The sequence below is a fragment of the Coniophora puteana genome (assembly GCF_000271625.1).
Source record: "Coniophora puteana RWD-64-598 SS2 unplaced genomic scaffold CONPUscaffold_10, whole genome shotgun sequence".
Classification (NCBI taxonomy): Eukaryota; Fungi; Basidiomycota; class Agaricomycetes; order Boletales; family Coniophoraceae; genus Coniophora; species Coniophora puteana.
Window position 1 is genome coordinate 1,297,268 of NW_006913062.1, and position 18,747 is coordinate 1,316,014.

General features: G+C 54.3%; 7 protein-coding genes across 7 annotated transcripts; 4 read left to right on the top strand and 3 right to left on the bottom strand.

Moving 5' to 3' along the window:
- Window positions 1-1,374: 1,374 nt before the first annotated feature.
- CONPUDRAFT_83897 (uncharacterized protein) lies at window positions 1,375-2,081 on the bottom strand. Its single transcript, XM_007773356.1, has 2 exons — window positions 1,922-2,081; window positions 1,375-1,739 (listed from the first exon to the last, which is right to left on the bottom strand). Exons 1-2 carry the CDS (start codon window positions 2,017-2,019, stop codon window positions 1,628-1,630), a joined length of 210 nt encoding a protein of 69 aa, XP_007771546.1. The 5' UTR covers window positions 2,020-2,081; the 3' UTR covers window positions 1,375-1,627.
- Window positions 2,082-2,448: 367 nt separating this feature from the next.
- CONPUDRAFT_167523 (uncharacterized protein) lies at window positions 2,449-3,168 on the top strand (the record flags this gene model as incomplete). Its single annotated transcript, XM_007773357.1, has 3 exons — window positions 2,449-2,541; window positions 2,597-2,720; window positions 2,789-3,168. 3 exons carry the CDS (start codon window positions 2,449-2,451, stop codon window positions 3,166-3,168), a joined length of 597 nt encoding a protein of 198 aa, XP_007771547.1.
- A 984-nt stretch (window positions 3,169-4,152) lies between these two features.
- CONPUDRAFT_167524 (WD40 repeat-like protein) lies at window positions 4,153-7,279 on the bottom strand (the record flags this gene model as incomplete). Its single annotated transcript, XM_007773358.1, has 8 exons — window positions 4,153-4,359; window positions 4,429-6,353; window positions 6,404-6,539; window positions 6,590-6,736; window positions 6,793-6,892; window positions 6,947-7,041; window positions 7,096-7,208; window positions 7,262-7,279. The coding sequence occupies 8 exons, from the start codon at window positions 7,277-7,279 to the stop codon at window positions 4,233-4,235; spliced, it is 2,661 nt and encodes an 886-aa protein (XP_007771548.1). The 3' UTR covers window positions 4,153-4,232.
- Window positions 7,280-8,145: 866 nt separating this feature from the next.
- Window positions 8,146-10,663, bottom strand: CONPUDRAFT_167525 (uncharacterized protein; the record flags this gene model as incomplete). Its single annotated transcript, XM_007773359.1, has 16 exons — window positions 10,459-10,663; window positions 10,306-10,405; window positions 10,197-10,242; window positions 10,005-10,077; window positions 9,898-9,930; window positions 9,819-9,838; window positions 9,734-9,748; window positions 9,643-9,681; window positions 9,565-9,593; window positions 9,491-9,501; window positions 9,393-9,428; window positions 9,070-9,129; window positions 8,872-9,012; window positions 8,563-8,794; window positions 8,448-8,502; window positions 8,146-8,391 (listed from the first exon to the last, which is right to left on the bottom strand). The coding sequence occupies exons 1-16, from the start codon at window positions 10,637-10,639 to the stop codon at window positions 8,146-8,148; spliced, it is 1,317 nt and encodes a 438-aa protein (XP_007771549.1). The 5' UTR covers window positions 10,640-10,663.
- A 1,370-nt stretch (window positions 10,664-12,033) lies between these two features.
- CONPUDRAFT_108489 (uncharacterized protein) lies at window positions 12,034-13,646 on the top strand. Its single transcript, XM_007773360.1, has 2 exons — window positions 12,034-12,938; window positions 12,993-13,646. Exons 1-2 carry the CDS (start codon window positions 12,425-12,427, stop codon window positions 13,559-13,561), a joined length of 1,083 nt encoding a protein of 360 aa, XP_007771550.1. The 5' UTR covers window positions 12,034-12,424; the 3' UTR covers window positions 13,562-13,646.
- Window positions 13,647-13,857: 211 nt separating this feature from the next.
- Window positions 13,858-14,790, top strand: CONPUDRAFT_167527 (uncharacterized protein; the record flags this gene model as incomplete). Its single annotated transcript, XM_007773361.1, has 3 exons — window positions 13,858-14,073; window positions 14,126-14,517; window positions 14,570-14,790. 3 exons carry the CDS (start codon window positions 13,858-13,860, stop codon window positions 14,667-14,669), a joined length of 708 nt encoding a protein of 235 aa, XP_007771551.1. The 3' UTR covers window positions 14,670-14,790.
- A 1,059-nt stretch (window positions 14,791-15,849) lies between these two features.
- Window positions 15,850-18,666, top strand: CONPUDRAFT_167528 (uncharacterized protein; the record flags this gene model as incomplete). Its single annotated transcript, XM_007773362.1, has 3 exons — window positions 15,850-16,065; window positions 16,117-17,472; window positions 18,292-18,666. 3 exons carry the CDS (start codon window positions 15,850-15,852, stop codon window positions 18,634-18,636), a joined length of 1,917 nt encoding a protein of 638 aa, XP_007771552.1. The 3' UTR covers window positions 18,637-18,666.
- Window positions 18,667-18,747: the final 81 nt, after the last annotated feature.

Genomic DNA, 18,747 nt, shown 5'->3' on the forward strand with positions numbered 1-18,747 from the left:
TTCCTGAGCTATCGCACCATTGGCTGGCGCGTGCGACTCGGAGCGCCGCATCGCTATCTCTTCGGCGGCTTACGGTATAGTACTGGGCTCTTCAAGTCCAGGAAAGTCGGCCGTGGGCCCGGGGGACACACAGTTCCGTCAAGAAACGTGGTGTGTGGTCTGATGCATCCAAAGGGGGGAGACTTACCCCCTGCCTTTTGGGTCGGCCTGTGGAGTAGAGAGGTTGAACTTTGTGCACTTAGTGACGAATCCGATGACGAAGAGCAGAAGCGCCTCGCTTGCTAGCTGTGCTTTTGATAACCGGGGGAAAAGGGTACTGACATTGGCTGGGTGGTCGTCGGCCGGAGAAGAGTAATGTTCCCTTCCGGTGTGTGACGCGCTTCGTTGCAGGAAATACAGTAAACGTGTTTCCTGTTGTGGCTTTAAGCACTTTCTTTCGTGTCCAGCCTCCCGGACATACATACGACTGTCCCTTGACGCAAGCCAGATCGTCTTCCTCGACGCGCTTGAGACGCTGGCGCTGAGCAGTATCGCTGATGGCTCGGAGAAAACGGACTTTAGCCCAATAGGCTAGAGAAGCGATGATCCGGGGACCGCATCCAGGTTGTCAATTGGCTACCCAGTAAGTGGTGAATAAGGAAAGTTTGTGGACCTACAGTAGCGTGATGGTGTTTGTCATCTCTATGCGGCTTTTTCTGATAATCTGAAGGTAATGGAGTGTCGAGATATTGAATGGTCGCGCTAACTGTCACAAGCCAGCGAATAGAAAAAAGAAAAGAACTAGAGGGAGGAGATCGGACAGACCCTCCCCAGATTTCCCCAGACAAGCTAATTAAGCATGTTATAGCAAGAAGCGCTCCGGCAGCCCGGCGTGCTCGAGGATCAGCGGTCCGTGCCAACGCAGAGCAGTGCCACAACATTGCTATACGGGTCCCCTAAAGTTTGCGAGGGTTAGAAACTTTATCCGCGGAAGCAAAAAAAAGAAACTTGAAACGCTGAGAAACCAACTCACCTGCCCTTTGCGTCAGTTCAAGTGTGATAGCCGAGCAAGATGATTGAGATGTTCTTCCTTTATTCTTATTGGCTGTGTTAGTCACTGTCAGCTGCTGTGCACGACACAATTAATTTGCGATCTTGGTGGATAGTTAGCCGGTTGAGCGAGCCCGCTAGCATGGCGTCGGAGCCGTCGGGCATGGAAGCAGGAAGCTGAAGGGCCATTTTCCTTGTCACGTCGCCTGTCATTCATTCTCAGCTCGCGGACTGCGTCGGACGACCGCTGGGCGACGCGCGGAACGCGGAGCGCGAACGTCCGGCTTCTCCCGAACATCGTCTGCTCTTGCTTTCCTCACCACTTGGACATCCTAAGCGTGGAGGCACTGAAGGCTTCAGTCTACACTTTCCTTACTGGGCCAGCATCTTGCTTACCTAGGTTAACTTTGGTTTGAACACCTGTCGTCTGGGGTACACCATCGCCTCGAAGCAAACGTCTAGAAGGGTCTGATGATGTTCACCAAATCTCCGAAGACACTGGCGAGTCCCCACCTCTTATTGGACTGCCATTGGATCACATGAACTCTCTGGGCACCTCCCCCCACTTTCGAAGGCCTTTGGCTGCGGAGGGCTTATCTTAGCTGCCGGTGCAGGCTTCTTGTATACGAAAAAGATCAACAACGACCGCTGGAGGCAACAGATGCGGGATAACAGACTTGGAGGAGCGCGTGTGCAGGAACCAAAGACGGGTGCGTGACCTTTCCCTGAGACTTAATATGGGCGTCCGCGGACACTGCGAAATTCCAAAGCCATGTATAAGGCTCGCCGTTCAACGGCGTTTTCACTGCAATGAACACCCTTTTTCTACCCCTTACACTTCCCCGCCGATTGATATCATGATGCTGACTGCACTTTGGTTGCTTCCCCGCAGGAAGCCACGACTCGAAGAGCCAATAGCGTTTCGTCAGATACACCTATAGTTCTGTGTATTTTCCCTTGCCAATAGGACTCGAATAGAAGCCCGTTCATCTCCCAAAACACCCTCGATCATGATACCGTAAGCTTAGCGTCGAGGTGCCACAACTTGCTCGAAGCCCTATCGAGACGCGAGTACTGTACACTGGGGATTCCGTTGCGACGCGGGCTCCGTGCTTTTCCGATCGCTTACCAATCGTGGAGCCTGCGCGATCTGCGTCTAGTCTTGGTCCAATCCTCGAGCTCGATCCCGGGACTGAGCTATGTCAGCCAATGTACCCCGTGCCTGGGACCATCGTGGCTGACGCAACTCTTGAGCATATGACCCTTGATTGAAATTCAGATCGAGTTTCACAAATCGAGGGGCTAGCGAGCATTGGAGTCGGGGTCTGGTCTGATACATAACGCTCCTAAGCAAGACTGGTCAAAAACCCCAGTTCTGAACGCAAAGTCTGCCGAACATTCGCATATCGTCTACTGATCATGTCTACGGCGCACGCGAACCCGACAACGCACAGGCCGCCCCAGATTCGCACGAGACCACCTGAACTGCCAGTGCCGCCTGGTGTTGGAAGGGTGAGTGGATTGCCGCTGAGTTAGCGATGTTCATCTCGTGCTGACTGCGCCTCAGACAATAGCTGTTGGGGTGGGTGTGGTGGTCGCAATCATCGGTGGGTCTGTGGTTTGGCAGAACCAGAGGCAGAAACGCAAGGAAACGGAAGATGCGAGACACTTGGGAGGAGGAATTCCGACTTGTGAGCGCATTTCCCTTTACTCGTCCTTAGACACGCAGCTAACCATATGTATGTTCGTCGACCATCAGGGCAATACCGTATCTTCCAAGTTAACAACCCCGATCTTGTCTCGCATCTCCCCAAGACGACCAAGGCCGGTGTTGAGCAGGGCATCAGGGGCGAGCAGGTGCACAGGCCCATCACACACGAGCATAACTCCAACCATATGAACGTGCAGCGATTCGAGGAAAAGTACGGCCCCAACCACGAGCGGAAGTATACGCAGCCTACTGCGCAGCGGTCGCACACCTACGACGACAACCTTGTCTACACCAAGAAATCGTCCAGCCGCGATGCGTCGGAGCCAGTGGGCGAGGATATGGCAAAGCATGGCGAGAGGAAACCGAAGGACCAGCCTAATCCTACTTCGCTGAAGAACCCTGACCTCCCAAGCGGGTCCGAGTCGTAAATTGCGCTCGAACGAGTGAACAGAAATCAAGTTCGAACATCAAAGGCTACCACCATTCTCATGGCTCATGTGTATAAAGATGATCGTTTCGCAGTGTATAATGTACAATAGACTACCGATGCTTCCTAATATCTATCTGCCTTTGTTGCATATCGCAACGGTTTACAAGCTCTCATGCACAAGTTTTGCTAAACTTTCCCCGCGTGAAAGAAATTATCGTTTGCCGATATTTCCTCTAACACTTCATCATGCCCTTACTCGCGTACGGGTCTACCACCACAGTCAAGACAAGGCGCTAGGCAACAGCTCAGTACGATGCCTTGCCCTTGACATGGCAACTTGCGATATCGAAGAGGGGCGTACGCCGCCTCGGGATCATTGATGATGCGTCGTGACATCATCGCGCAACAACCCAAGTCGTCCCCGTCCCTATATGAAAAGGGGTATCACCTCCGCACGACCTCACCTTCGACAAACAACCATGATTCACCCCAGCCTCGTCCGAAGACAAGACCCACACACGACGCTTGGCGACAAGTATTGGAATCGCAGGGATGCTCGCGGCAAATTTGTGAGTCCACGTTCTTACACGGTCCCTCGTTGATATCCAGATGAGAAGAGCGCTGACTAAATCGGGGGTCTGTCGTGGTCCACTGGGCAGGCTGTCGCTTCAGCAATACTTGCCGTAGTGGCAGGGTTGACGTATGTTGTCACTTACAAGGGCGCAGACGACGGACAGCGCCGCCCGAGTGCGTATTTCAGCGTTACGTTGCTTTCATCGCTGTTGATCAACCTGTCGTTGCTACAGGACCTGGCAGCGAGAAACCTAGCATCGCACAGGGTAGCAAATAATTCAGAACCTGTGAGCAGAATGGTGTTTGGGGACGCTCGGGATAGTCAGTCGGCTCTAGCGATAGCTGGTCCAGATATTGCCACAGAAAGTCCAGAACTAAAAGATTACTGTATTTCATTGCGCATAATAACGTACTTTTTACTTTGATTCCAACCTTCAAATGGGCTCGCACAACTGGAGTTACCAGTAGTGCGTGCATAATGAGACGCGATTACTCTGATCCATCGCTTGTATCGCTTGCGGCACTTGATGGGGGCTCCTGCCCTTGTGTTTCTTTTGAGTGCTTAAGTTTACCCTGGTCAACCAGGTATTGCAGCGTTGACGTGTTCTCATCGCATCTAAGAAACGGTATACGAGTCAGCGCAACCTCTAATGATCAAAATTGTTAAAATACGGGAAACGCTCACATCTTCGATAGCGACCCCTCGGTATCGACCAGAGCCTTCTGTGCCATTCTCAACGAGGGTGCGAACTCGCCGTTGCGGTCGCGGAGGTACCGCCCGTGCGTCATGAGCACTGCATTGAGCCACAGCAGATCGAACTCAAGGTGCGGGCTTTTCTCGAGGTGCAGCGCGGTGAACTCGAGAAGCGCGGCGATGTACGTCACGGGCAGCTGCCGCGCGACGAGCTTGATGTCCGCGCGGGGTATATGCTCGTAGACGTGCCGGAGGAGGGGCTTCTCGTTCAACCGGAACGCGAGCACGAGCGCCTTGAGATGTTCGCCCTCGCCTAGCACGTCTAGGACGGCTTGGGGGGTGAGGTCGATGGAGAGGTCGAACGGGTCGAACGCGACGGTGTCGTCCAGGGAGTAGATGAGCAAGCCTTCGGTGCTCGCGGCTGCCCACGCGCGTCCCGTGGGGGAAAACTGGACGCACTTGGTCCGCGCCTCCTGGCGGTAGCGGCGGACGGACATGTCGCCCGCGCCCCGGGAAGCACCGGGCAGGCTCGTGTCCATCCGGTCTTCGAGGTCGCTCGCGTCCCCTCTGTCGTCGATGAGGTCCACGTTGATGCCTGCGCTGTTGACCCGCCGGCTGTCCAAGAATTCCTGCGTTCCGTCCAAGGAAAGGTTCTCCGAGATCTGGAACTTTTTCACAAGCGTGCCCTCGCCCTTGCGCACATCGTATAGCACGACATATTTACTGTTCCCGCCTGCGAGAATGCATGACCCATCCGCGGTATACGCCAGGCTCGTGAAGGCTTTCGTAGAGGAGCTGTTCGCTGCTGAGACGCGATCGTCCGCCTTGCGTCCACCCGAGATGTCCTTGCGGCCGTCAATCACGTTCGACTGCTTGCCCGAGCGCGTGTCGAAGAGTGTGATCTGCCCGTCGAGTGTCGCTACCGCGATCTCGCCTCCATCGGGGCGGTACGCCAGCGCGAGCACGTCGGCAGAGACCGTGAAGGGCTCGACAGCATGCGAGCGCCCGAATACGTTCCATATACGGATCATCTTGTCCCAGGAGCCGCTGGCGAGCTGGTTCGACCCCGTCGGGCAGAACGTGAGGGATGAGATGGGCGCTTCGTGACCCGAGAGGATGTCAAGCAGCTTGCCAGTCTGCACAGACCAGAGGAAGACTTCGAACGAGTCGGTGGATCCGGCTGCGACGACCTCGCCTGATGGGTCGACGGCCAGAGCGGAGAACTGGACAGGCGACGGGGAGGTGAACGTGCGGAAGTTGCGGTACCGAATGAGGTCGTACGCGCGCACGGTCCCGTCGAGCGACGCGGAGAACACGACCGAGCCGTGCTTCGCGAACGCGACTTCCGAGACGGGCGCGGAGTGCTCCGAGAAGGTGACAAAGCAGAAGCCGTTGTTAACTGACCAGATCTTGACCTTGCCGTCGTCTCCTCCCGTGACCACCGTCTGCCCATCAGGCGTGTATGCCAGTGTGTTCATGTCAAAGTAGTGGCCCTGTTGCTTGAGGATGTAGGACTCGGACTGCCATTCCCAGACCAGAAGTTGGCCCAGCTTTCGTGCGCCGAAGGCTAGCCATTCCCCAGAGGGAGAGATGGCGACGGACGATATCTTCTCCTGGGAGATGCTGAGGGTGTGGATGTTGGAGAAGGCGGGCATCTCCCAGAGACCGAAGACACCAGTTGAAAATCCGATGACAAGCAAATTCGATGCACTGTGAAAGACAGAGGACACGACTTTTGTGTTGGGGAGATTGAAGTACTGTCGTTCGTAGATGCCCCATCTTGTATTTGCTATTGAGACGCCTAGCGATTTAGAACCGGAGGGAATCGGAGAAACATCTTCATCGTCGGTCTCCATGTCTTCGGAAGCCTTTGCCCTCCACGTAAACACGGCACCGTCCCGACTAACAGTGTAGATCTACTGCACGTCAGGCAAGAGGAGAGTTGTAATGTCCATGGGAAACCCACCGTTTCACCGTCAGAAGTGAAATAAGCGCCAACAACTGCATCTCTATGCCCAGCAAATGTTTTCGGTCGGAACCCCTCCAATGGATCCAAAGTAAACAGACGAGCCGTCATGTCACGAGATGTGGTTAGGAAACATCTGCGCACCGAGGTCAGCTCACGTCTCTTACAGATAAAATATAGACTCACTGAGAGTCTGGCGACCATCGTATACTCAAAACGTCGTCGTGATGTCCGGTGTAGGTTCGGTGGAGGACAAAGGGTGCAAATTCGCGGGCGAGGTGGTTTGGGGTTCTCCACACTTGGACGTGCGAGCCATGGGTAACGGCGATGTACCTAGTGCCAGGAACCATTGAGCAGGAGAAAAACAGAAGTGCGTTTCAAGCACGTACCGTCCGTCTGGGGAGAACTGGATGTCTTTCACGGGCTTTTTGAAGTTGAAGTGATGCAGAACAGTGCCACGTCGAAAGTTGACGAGTACCGCACGTCCATCTGGAGGGAGAACGTGAGCTGCACACCACGCGATGGAGTGGCTGAGCGACGTACCTTCATCCACCGAGATTAACACGTTCCCATCTGGGCTGAGAGCTATGGCAGCAATGTTTTTGCGGTTCTCCACTGGCAACGTTCGTGCTCGGTTGCTAAAAGGGCTGTGGTGAGTGCAGGTGGCGGATGAGACAAGATAGTCGACTCACTTGGTGAGATCGAAGACCGAAACTCGATTCCCTACCGGACTGAGCAAGGAGTTGCCATCAGAGGTGAATACGAGGTTCCCTTGTCGGTATACAGTCCCACATATGTTCGAGAACTATGCGAGGGAGGTGAGGATGGAGCATTGTCGATGAGAAATGGTGTCCCGACCTTGTAGTTCACCTTCATGGCTTTTGCGAAATCTGGCACAGCCACAATATCTCTCGCAAGGTGGGCCAGAGCGGAGTTCGGTCCGAGCCGGCTCGTTCTCCTCACCGCCCACCCTCGTCCAATTATTCGTGCCGGTTTATCGCTGTCTTGGATGTTAAAACTCATGTTGACTAGGTAAGCGTATGAAATAAATTACGTAGCACAAATCCAATTTACCACAGCTCCTAACGTTGCTCCTCCCAGCATACAGTATCTTCCTCATTCCGAGGCTTGAGCGATCTCTTCTCTCCCTCGATTGTCCCTCGACTCTAGCAGTTGACTCGTCACGACTCATGACTACAGGTGTGAAATTATGACGCCGTCGATGTCTCCCGTTATCAATGCAGATACCATGACGAATTAAAGACGACTCTCTAGACTTGCATCTCAGCTTGACAGCCCTTGCGAACTTGAAGGAGCTAGTACTACGGGTGTCTTTGCCATCCCACTTGTTCATCGCTCCCTTTTCCAGGCTCACAGTACTGCCAGTTCCACCTATATGGCACAATTGCGTCGATAGCGTAACTTTATAACCTTTCTCGACTCTTCTCATCTAGCCAGGTTCGCATCTGACGCTGTTACGACACACCTTCAAAGAAAGCCTGAATGATCCTAAGCCTACGTGAATATTTCACATCTTTGCATAGACACTGCAAGGCACGATGTATGCCAATGTATAGACACCAGTGTTGACAGGTTTTGGAAGATCTGACCGTCATCCAAATGAATGAGGATGTTCTTCATACTGAAATACGTTGAGCAGTGAGCCTTACATACAACGACACACTACAAAGACAGTTCCTCGCACTCATAAAACATTAATCATGTCCAAATTTCGTATTTTTTTATGTATCAGTAGTCTGATGACCATTCCTCGTGCTCGTCGACGTCATCGCCATAGTCGCCAGTGACAGTCGCGGTGGTGTGAACTTGACCGAACCGAGGCTGACATCATTCAGTGAGACGTCCTCATCACCCAGGACGCTGCACCGCTTGCGCATGTCAAGGACGAGGTGCGGCACGAGGATGTACTGCTGGATGTACCCGAGCAGAAAGTTGAACCCGTTGTACAACTCTTCCCGGATGAATGGCTGAAAGCGTATAGATGAAGGCAGGCATCAGAGAAGCGAGACGAGAAGGGACTTACAGCTACGGAATCGCTGAGGTTGGAGGTACCGTTCATCGTCCCCCAGACGACATACCTATCCAAGAAGTCAGCCATTTTATTTACACCCGCGGATACAAGAGGTTGGTTAACGCACATGACGAAATACAGCGTATGATCTCGAATCATCGTCATGAAGAGATCGTTCCAGTCCCACCGCCGATAGCGAGCGCGCACCTCGCACGCATGGCGGTAGAGGCAGAATAGCGAGACCGAGAGCATCATCAGCTCAAACGTGAGCTGCACGAAGTACCATGGCGCGAACAGTGTGTCCTGCAGCGCAATCTCTGTGTTGCAGTTCGACCAGCTGTAAAATCTCGACTCGATACCTGGGCCAACCGCAGGCCAAGAAGCACATTCGCATGTTAGAGAACGCTTCGTGATCAAGAAGTAAACCACGACGTACCGTGAGTGCCAGGCCCATATCGGTATGTCGCAAAAGTCATGGACTGGATCGCTACCTGCTCGATCACAAACCCGATCTTGAGGATCTTGTGCACATATCTAGACGGCCCGTAGATGGCGCAGACGCGCATGAGCATGATCCCTGAAACAGTGTCAGTCCGACCCCATTGCAGGACTTGATGGCTCGGCGAAGCCCAACCTTGTATGCACGGAATGCAAAATGAGATCAGGTAGTAGACAGCGATGTTGATCCTCAAGCCTGGTATTGCCAGAGCACGCGAGTGAGCGTCCGGTCTATCTTCGGAGGGCGTTTATGGAGGGACTTACACCTTCACGACGGGTCGCACGCAGGTCAGACTTAAGCTGTCTCCCAAAAAAGAACAGGGTTTGCTTACATCTGCGGGCGTATGGGCGAAACCGAGACCAAGGATCAGAGCGAAGACGTGGCGCAGTGGGAGTGATTGCTCAGCGCTCAGTGTTAAGTGGAGAAACGCCGCCCTGCGCGAGAGCAGTGGATGCGACTTACCTCATCGGTCATTGGTACGTTATATCCCCAAACTAAGTACAGTAAGGGCAAATGTTGAGCGATGTAATCAGGCGGTGGCGTTGAGAACACGTACGTGCGTGGAGTCTGTGGACGAATGAGGAAAACATAACTCTTAGAAAGCCGAGAAAGGTGCTTGCGGGGCCTTACAAGATCATGGCGAGAGACATGTACCGAAGCTGTGAGGGCGGAGTTAGGCAAGGATGTGTAGAGGTGAGTAGGACACACCAAGAGGTATAGTACCGACGCCAAAGACATGCGTCGCCGCTGAGCAAGTTGTCATTCTACAGACTCGACGGTTCGGATGAACAAGTCATACCCATACAAAATCAATCTGTGCAAAGACATTAGAGGTTAGAGGAGCTCAAATCATTGTGACCCGTCATCCAGAAAGTTCGACGTACCTCGCTCGGCAAGTTCAAGACTGCACGCAAGGCATACGAATCAGCTTCAGACACCTTAGACATAATGGTTGAAGCATACTCCAATCGTAATACATCATTGCCAGTCCCACCACTAAAGATAGACCCATCATCAGCTCTCGTGGTCTCAATCAACGGACAAAGGCAAAGGCAAAACACGACACGCACCATAGAAGTTCTCCGCCGTCTTCCACTTGAGGATGGTGTACCAGTCATCCGGATCGTCCTCGACGACGTACATCTAAGTAAGAAAAGGACGTGCCCACGGGGGTGACGGGCAAAGAGGAGGAGCGGAGGGGACGGGCGGATGGGTGAGAACCGGCGTACGAGATGAACGGGGGCATAAGTATGCCCGCTTACCCCGCTAGTGTTCGGCTCTTTTAAGTACACACGCTGGATCTGTGCGCTTATTTGTGAGTGAAGAGGAAACTTAAAATCGTCATCTCGTGTGTTAGTCCGGAGCATTTACCTGCCTCTACGTGGACGCAGTCGTGCGCAAGCTGGTCGCCCGGTCGGCCCCCAAAGGCAATATGATACTCTTGTTGCAAGCGGTGCAATGGTGCTAGCTACTAGTCGATGCTGAGTTAGACTCAAGCTCCTGAAAACATTCGCTTGTGCTCACCGCAGCAAATACCGGTGTTGATTCCTTGAGCGCCTCTGCAGCGACGTGGAATGGGGACGCTGGCGGGATCACGCGTCTGCGGATAGTAACTCTGGTGCTTCAACGAGACCCAGGGGCCGTCTGGAAGCGTCGAACGGCACGAAGGGTAGACGACGCCTCTCCATATGTACCATCTGGCCATGCCATGTGCACATTCTGGACGATCGTGGTAAAAGAATAGAGTGAGGCGGGTTGAACCAATGAGCCTTCGGTGTCAAGCGATCTGACAGAGTGAGACATGTCCTCGAATGGCTCCTGCATTCGACCTCAGGGTTGCGTTGATGTATAATATCTGGTCAGGAACGCACGTTTGGAGCACCCCTTGTCTGGCCGGCGCTCTGAGCGAACATGTCAAGTTTCAGCTGCATGCGGAGCGTGCTGTATGGCGCGTCTCTTAGTTTCCCATGCAGTCCAGTGACGGGCAAAGTAGAAGAAGCAACTGTCAGAGCGTCAGATGGTGAGTGTCAGCGTCGCCAACTCAACGGCGGCGTTATTTCGTGTGGCTGGAGCCTGCTGGAGAGTCCCGAGGTGCGTCCCGTTACGTCGGGCAGGCGAACCCGATGGTACCGAAAGACTCCGGTCGGCGGCACAGGGCGGCACTGTGCAAGACACAAACCTCTCCTCTTCTGAGAACGTGGCCATGATCTCGCCAGCAACCTAGCCTTCCCACTTATCCTTCCCACTTATTCAATTTGTACGAGTGCGAGTGCACACTCGGCCTCCTCGAGAAGAAAATATTGTGTTTGGGGAGCTTTTCAAGGCTTCGCGGGTTTTGCATTCTTCCTTCATCTTCCACTGGCTCATGTGTTCCCGCTTGGCTCCCGCTGTCATTGAGTTCGATGCCGACGGTGGTCCGAGCGGCTCGACGGCGGAACAAAATCGCGTTTGTATCGATCTTTCATGCCCAGGCAAGCACATATGGTCACGTCCAGTTTGTCGGTCGAAACCTCGTGCCTCGAGATGATGAAAACCAGACGAAAGAAAACATGCGCCCACTGCAGGGACGCAGTGTGACGAAATCACAAGCTTGATTTGCAAGGTGATATTAGAGCTGTGTGAGAATCGACGTCGCCTCGCAGTGCGTTAGCTGAGCAGCCTCACACCTACCCATGGTGGACAAGACTTTGCGGAACGGGCGAAGGGAAATTAGAGAGCGAACTTTGGAAGGGCTGCAGCTTTGATAAGCGTTCCAAGCGTGTATGACCTTCCCCACTGTGCCGGAGTCTCCCACTGGGCTGTATATATGCGCCTAGCATCTTGTGGGCTGTCGAATGGGAGGGTCCGAAAGTGAGAGAAATGAAGAACGAGCTCAAGGAGCGCGAATCTGAAGGCAAAGCAGTCATGCATTACAGCTGCAGTGTGGTCAATGGCAAAGAGCGTTGCTGTGTAGCCTGGATTCGCCACGGGCTGATGTGGGCCAAATTGTGCATTTATGTCTCGCGGTCAAAGTCCAACGCGCAGAAGACCCACCCCTCGCATGGCCGACAAACCCTACGACTACGAGCAGCTTCCCCTTCATTCTGCGTCGGACCCGCCTGACCCACTCTCCTCACGCTCATCGTCGCCCTCCCGTCGTCACGCTCCTCCACGCTCTCGCTATGGCACTAGACTACCTTCGTTCGTACCAGCACCAGTAGCAAGGTGTCTGTCAGCCCTTCCAATACCATGCCTACGACTGCGGACACGTACACTCCTCATCCTAGCACCCCTCCTCGTCGGCGCCCTTGTTCTCGCCCTGTTCTCAGCGTACGAGCCTCACATCGAAATCACATTCTACCCCCGCTCGTGGATATCCTCCGCCATCGACATCGACACCCTCCCACCCGCCCTCTTCACCGCCGTCGAAAAATGCTTCCACCCAGACCACCTCGACCCCACATACCCCAACATATCCGCCGTGCCCAGCGAGCTTGAGATCCTTTCAGGCATGGCCATGAGGCTCGGCACCGACTGCTATGACTTTGCAGGCTCCATCAAGTCTGCGCAGCCCCAGTCTGTCGCGGCGGATGCACCGGGCGAGAAACGCATCTTCCACACGTACTGGCGCGTCGACCTCGCGCCGTTCTCAGAGCGCCAGTCGCAGATGCTGCGCTCATTTTTCGCCACGCAGAGACTTCACACCTCGCGCCTGATTCTGTGGACGAATGGCCCCGGGCTCGACGAGAATGTGTTCGTGAAGCATTATCTGGACCGGTACCCAGACAACTTGGAGGTCAAGGTCGTGGATATGCAGGCGCTTGCACAGGGGACGGCGATGGCCGATAGTCCGCTGTTGGGGAACCACGGCGTGGAGGACACGAAGGCGTGGGTTGATGGAGACATTGTGAGGTTGCTGGTTATCTGGGCGAATGGTGGAACATGGGTGGACATGGACTCGCTCCTCACGCGCGACCTCAGCCCTCTGCTTGATGGCGAGTGGGTCTCGCAGTGGGACTGCTACGGTGCGTCCACCCCCCTCGCATATTCTCTACCTTCGCACTCACACTCGCATACAGACAAGCTCTACCGCCCGCTCAACGGCGCACTCATGTCCTTCCACAAACACTCCCCCTACCTCTGCGGCGCCTTCGAGCTCATGGCCAGTGGACCCCCGCCCCGCGCGGACAGCACCGACTGGGGCAGCACGCTCTACCTCCGCCTCTGGCGCATCCTCGTCCGCCTCGGCGGCGACGCCTCCGTCCCGCTCAACCTCCTCCCCTCGGGGCCCTACCCGCCCCCGCGCGGCGCCCCTATCAGGCCGTTCAAGATCTTGCCCTGGTGTTTCTCGGACGGGCGCTCGTGCAGGCTCGACTCGCGCCTGCCGGATCCGTTCGAGAAGGACGGGGGCGGGAGCGGGAGGTGGTGGCGCGAGAAGGCGGACAAGGCTGTCGCTGTTGCCGGGACGAAGATGGGGAAGGAGGTGCATGTGTCTGGGTCGCCGCTCGATCGGGCGTTGCATCAGGTGTTCGCGGTGCATCTGCACAACCAGTGGGAGAAGTCGTTTCCCAAGGATGGATGGGTTGAGCGGCTGATGCTGGATCGATACACCGAGGTTTTGGGGGACGGAGGGTCTAAAAACCTCTAGAGTTCCTTCGAAGATGACATTGTTTAACTGTTATATAAGTATTGTAGAACTTTACTAGTGTCCTACAATCTTCACGAGTGTACATCGTCTCTCGCGCGCGACGTGCGAATCCCCTATGCCTCCCAGCCTTGGCGCAAGTGGCCACCATTAGACAAGCAGTGAAAGCCTGGATCCCGGCCGGCGCGCCTCGGGGCGTAACTCTCAGCATACCAACATGCAATGCATTCAGAAGCATGTAAATCTTTTGCAATTGGCATCTCTTGAGCCGACTCTGACTTTGCACCACAACCACCATCATGCACCGCCTTTTCTTCATCGACGAGATCACCCTCGCCATCGTTAACCATGTACCCGCCGACAGGGACCTCTCAGTCCTCGCCAGAGTCTGCCAGTCGTTCAGCGAGCCTGCTCTTGACGTCTTGTGGGCGGCCTTGCATTCCATCGTACCTCTCCTTAAGTGCCTGCCGCCTGATCTTATTGAAGAGACACTCCACGACAAACAAAGGCTCGCGGTATGTGTTGCTTTCTCGTTTGCAGCACTTTCTCGTTATAACAAGTTAGTAGGCATATACCCTCAAACGCCCATTCACTACCACCGACTGGAACATCTTGTTGAAGTACGCCCGGCGCGTCACGGCTCTTATCAGTATGATCATCGATCCTGTCGAGGCTTCAAAGCGCGGGCGTTTCTACAAGTACGAGAGGGTCGACGATGCCATCTTTGGTGTCCTCTGCAACCCTCCATTTCTGCGCCTTTTCCCGAAGTTGCGCAAGCTCGTGTGGTGCGACTTGGATGCTCGGGAGCCGCTGGCGTTTCTGCGATTACTGCTTGTTCCATCGATTTCAGACCTTACCGTTGTTGTGGAACGCTTGCCCATGGATGTATGCACCCAAAGTCTCATCGTCCTGTTGCCAAACTTCTGTCCTGCGGTCGAAAACTTCTGTTGGGTTCATAAGTGCTCTTACCCCCTCAAGAACGCCCGTGTCTTCTCTGACATCGTGTATCAGTGGGATCGTCTCACGGACCTCAGATGCCCTACGCTCACCGGCAAGGGTTTCCAATCCTTGTCATCGTCTAAGGTCCTCGAAACCCTGGATACGGTTCTAGACAGCCCTCTGCAGGATGGTATTGAACTTTGTGCTCACGCGTTTCCCGGACTGAAGTCCTTGACCCTGTGGAGCCCTCCGAGACATTCTCTGGCAGCCATTTCGAGTCTCCTGAGGAAGGCAATCTTCTCGCCAACCAAAATCGCACTCTTCGCGGGCTCGACCGACGACCCCGCGCTTTCCGAGCTTATCCGGGTACTTTCGAACCATTGCTGCCAACGTAGTCTCCGCTGCCTGAAACTCAGGGAACACACCGATGACCCGCTGCCTGACTCTGCCCTCACTCCCGTGTCGCTCTCAATGCTTCGCCCCCTTTTGCGTTTTAGTGATCTTAGTAGCCTTGACATCAGCACAGGCCGCAGTGTCGATATGGACGATGCCAGTTTGCTCCAGATCGCTAGCGCGTTTCCAAACCTCGAGGAACTTCGCATCAACGACGGCTGCGGCTGGGGACCTCACTCACACACATCGTTGAACTGTTTGCGAGCCTTGGTTACGCGGCTACCGAACTTGAGGGCCCTCTCCCTTGCTATCGACGGCGAACGTCTGGTCCCCGCAGGCGAAGCAGTACCTGGTTCCGTGCGCGTCGTCTTAGGCGACTTCTCCCTTAATTTGATGGATTCACGAGTAGCGCTCAGCAACATCTTGGGTGTCGCAGCATTCCTCTCCGACCTATTTCCCAACATGAAACATTTCCATTATGCTCATGACGCAGCGCATTTTGAGCGATGGAAACAGGTTGTCACGAGGATGAACGCTAAGGGTCAAGTTAGAAAGTAGGAGAAGGCCCGGTGGATGAGGGAAGCGCTGCTGCGAGAGGGAGTCTGATGCGGTGGAATATCGTTTGGCTGATCCGGATTTTGATAATTCATTTCATGTGCATCGCTACAAATCTGTTAGTACTCCGCAATTTTCACGAGCTGTTCACAGAGACAATGTTCTGGATGATAGGAGGCGAAAGAGCGATTGTGCAGTCGTTTATGTATTGAACACATTGGTGCCACGCTCTTTGAGGTTATGTGCAACGCGACGCGCGACACCGGCGCTCATCCCTTTTTGGCGGAACCCCCCTCTGTTCCGTACTCCCAACATGCCATCAGAATACATGCGCATTCCGAACCAAGGACATAAAGCGCGTCGCCTGACGCGCCTATGTTGACTTTTACACCCAGACGCCACCCATGCACCGCGTTCTCCTCATCAACGAGATCATCCTCACCGTTGCACACCACGTGCCCGCCGATAAGGACCTCTCTGCCCTCGCCAGAGTATGCAAGTCCTTCAGTAATCCTGCTCTCGACGTCTTGTGGTCGGCCCTTGGTTCGATTGTGCCGCTACTTCGGTGCTTGCCGTCCGACCTCATCAAAGAGACCCTGCATGAAGGAGGATGCATCGCGGTGCGTACTATCCCTCGTTTACGTTCCATCATGGTTACAACCTCGCAATAGTCGTACACCCTCAAACGCCCTTTCACTGCCGCCGACTGGACCATCTTGTGGAAGTACAGCTGGCGCGTCACTGCCCTCAACGGTATCACCCGGGTTGGACCTGACGAATCAGTCGAATCCGAACGCGGCATCGTCGAAGAGAGAATTGATCCCACTATCTTTGGCGTTCTCTGCAGCCCTCCCGTTTCGCGCCTCTTTCCGAGGTTACGCAAGCTCGCATGCGCAGATGTTCATGCTCGCGATCCGCTGGCATTCTTTCGGTCCTTGCTTGTTCCGTCGATTACGGAGTTGAGTTTTTTCAACAGTCGCGTGCCTATGGATGTATGCACCCAAAGCCTCATCTCCCTTTTGCCGAGCATCTGCCCTGCAGTACAACGTTTCTCCTGGCTGGGCTTACCCTCCTCTCCTGCTAAATGGCCTGACGTTCTCTCTGCCGCTGCCTGTCACTGGGGCCGCCTCACGCATCTGAGGTGTTTGGTTCTGAATAGCAGCGCTTTGCAACATCTGTCTTTGTCGAGATTCCTCCAAGAACTAGACGTGACCCTCGAGGGCCATTTCCCGGACGACTTGAGTCTCGGTCCCGAGGCGTTCCCAGTTATTAGGACTTTGCGTTTATCGAGCCCCCGTGGCAAATCTCTCGCTATCATCTCGACATTGTTGAGGAGATCGAGGTTCTCGCCCACTAACCTGGCACTCTTTGCGGATACGGCCAACGACGGTGCAATAGCTGAGCTCATCGAGGTCATCTCAGCACACTGCTGTCGATCTGTCCTTAGGTACCTGGAACTTACGGAACGGAACGACATATTGCCGCACCACCCAGCTCTGGCATCTATGACACGATTGACACTCCTCCCTTTGTTCCATTTTACCGCTCTTACGCACCTCAAAATCTCTACCGGCCATCTCGTTGCGCTCGATGACCAAGACATACTCAAGATCGCCGGCGCGTTCGAGGATCTTCAAGAACTTCATATCAACGACGGCTATGGCTGGGGACCTCATTCACGCATCTCTTTACGCTGTCTACGAGCGCTCCTCGCTCGCGCACCAAACTTGAAGAGTCTCGCTGTTGCTATCGACGGCGAGCACCCGCTGCTGAACATAATCGAATACGCCGTCCCTACCAACGAGGCGACATTCAGATCGCCGCACGTGGCCTCTGGTGATTTCTCTCTCAACCTACTAGACTCGCGGGTGACCAGCGACAATCTTGTAAACGTTGCGGCATTTCTCTCCGATCTCTTTCCTAACGTGGTTGGTTTCGGTGCTTCCCCTATAACGGTTCCGCGACGGGACGGGAAGCAATATCAGCGATGGAGGTACGTTATGGCGATGATGAACGTCATGAGTCAGGTGAGAAGGCAGGAGAAGGCCCGGTGGACGAGGAACCCACAGCTGTGAGATGGTCGGTTGCTCGTTGGTCAGTGGACCAAGGGCCCGCCGGTTTCTGAACACGTCATCGAATGTACATTACTTTTCTGTCGATTGGGGCCACTGTATCATTATATAGAGCCTCAGCATTTGTCTCGCACTTGTATCTGATTCGCAAACGAATATACTGTGACATAGTCCAACTTTTCTGCGTACGTCCCTGCGCGGTCCCAAGCATGAGTGATGTCCATCGAACGGTTTATCCGTGGGAAACGGCTCTTTGCATTAGGGCAGGGTTTTGGCCTTTAGTGACGATTGTAGGGCTATCAATTCACGTCGTTCATCAGCTTTTGTTTTCATGAATTCCGAAAGCTGAAAAGGTGAGTTGGCAGTAACCTTCTCTACGAATATGTCTGATCAAATCCTTGATCAAGTCTCTTCAACTCGTATACGTGAAACTTGTAGCTCTTTGAGAGCATGGGTTCCGACACACCACCATACACTCTGACTCCACCCATCTTCCTCCTACCGGACGAAATACTCCACGACATCTTTCTTGCATGTGCGGAATGGTGTTTTCAAACAGACACCCAGACCAACATCTGGCCTTTTGGCGCCCAACGCTCACCTAGCTGGCGTACGCACGTTCACTGCTGCGTTACCCTATGCTGGGAATGGTCCCGTGTCATGCTGGTTTGCCGTCGCTGGCATCGGATCATAATGAGCAGAGGTCAACTTTGGAGTAACCTTGCGTTCTTATCCAGAAAAAGCTCCCGCGTTGAGAGATGCTCTCCCGCGTAGGCGACGCCCCCATTATCGTCGCTCTTCACGGTCGATCCCTGGTTCATCGAGCTTCTACGTTCGTCTAAGGGATACACGCAATGTCGTCAGCTTCTCATCAAGTTCGTCGCCTACGACAAGCCCGGTCTCCATGGACTTATCGAGCACTTGCCTCACTCTGCCCCCTGCATTGAAGTGTTTGCACTGTCCTCTCATGCAGGCATGGACACCCACCTTGCGCTTGCGTGTCTTCCCGAGGCGCTGCTCCGAGGCGCACCGCGCTTGCGCACGCTCGCGTTAGAAAACTGCACAATCGAGACTTGGACGTCCTTCCCTTTGCCATGGCTTAACGACATTGATCATTGACGAGATTGCTGGTGCTCGCAATGCCTGTCCCACCACCTCAGACGCTCTAGCACTGCTGAAGCAAACACCACAGCTTCAAACTCTCGTACTGTGGTGTCTTAGCCGACAGGA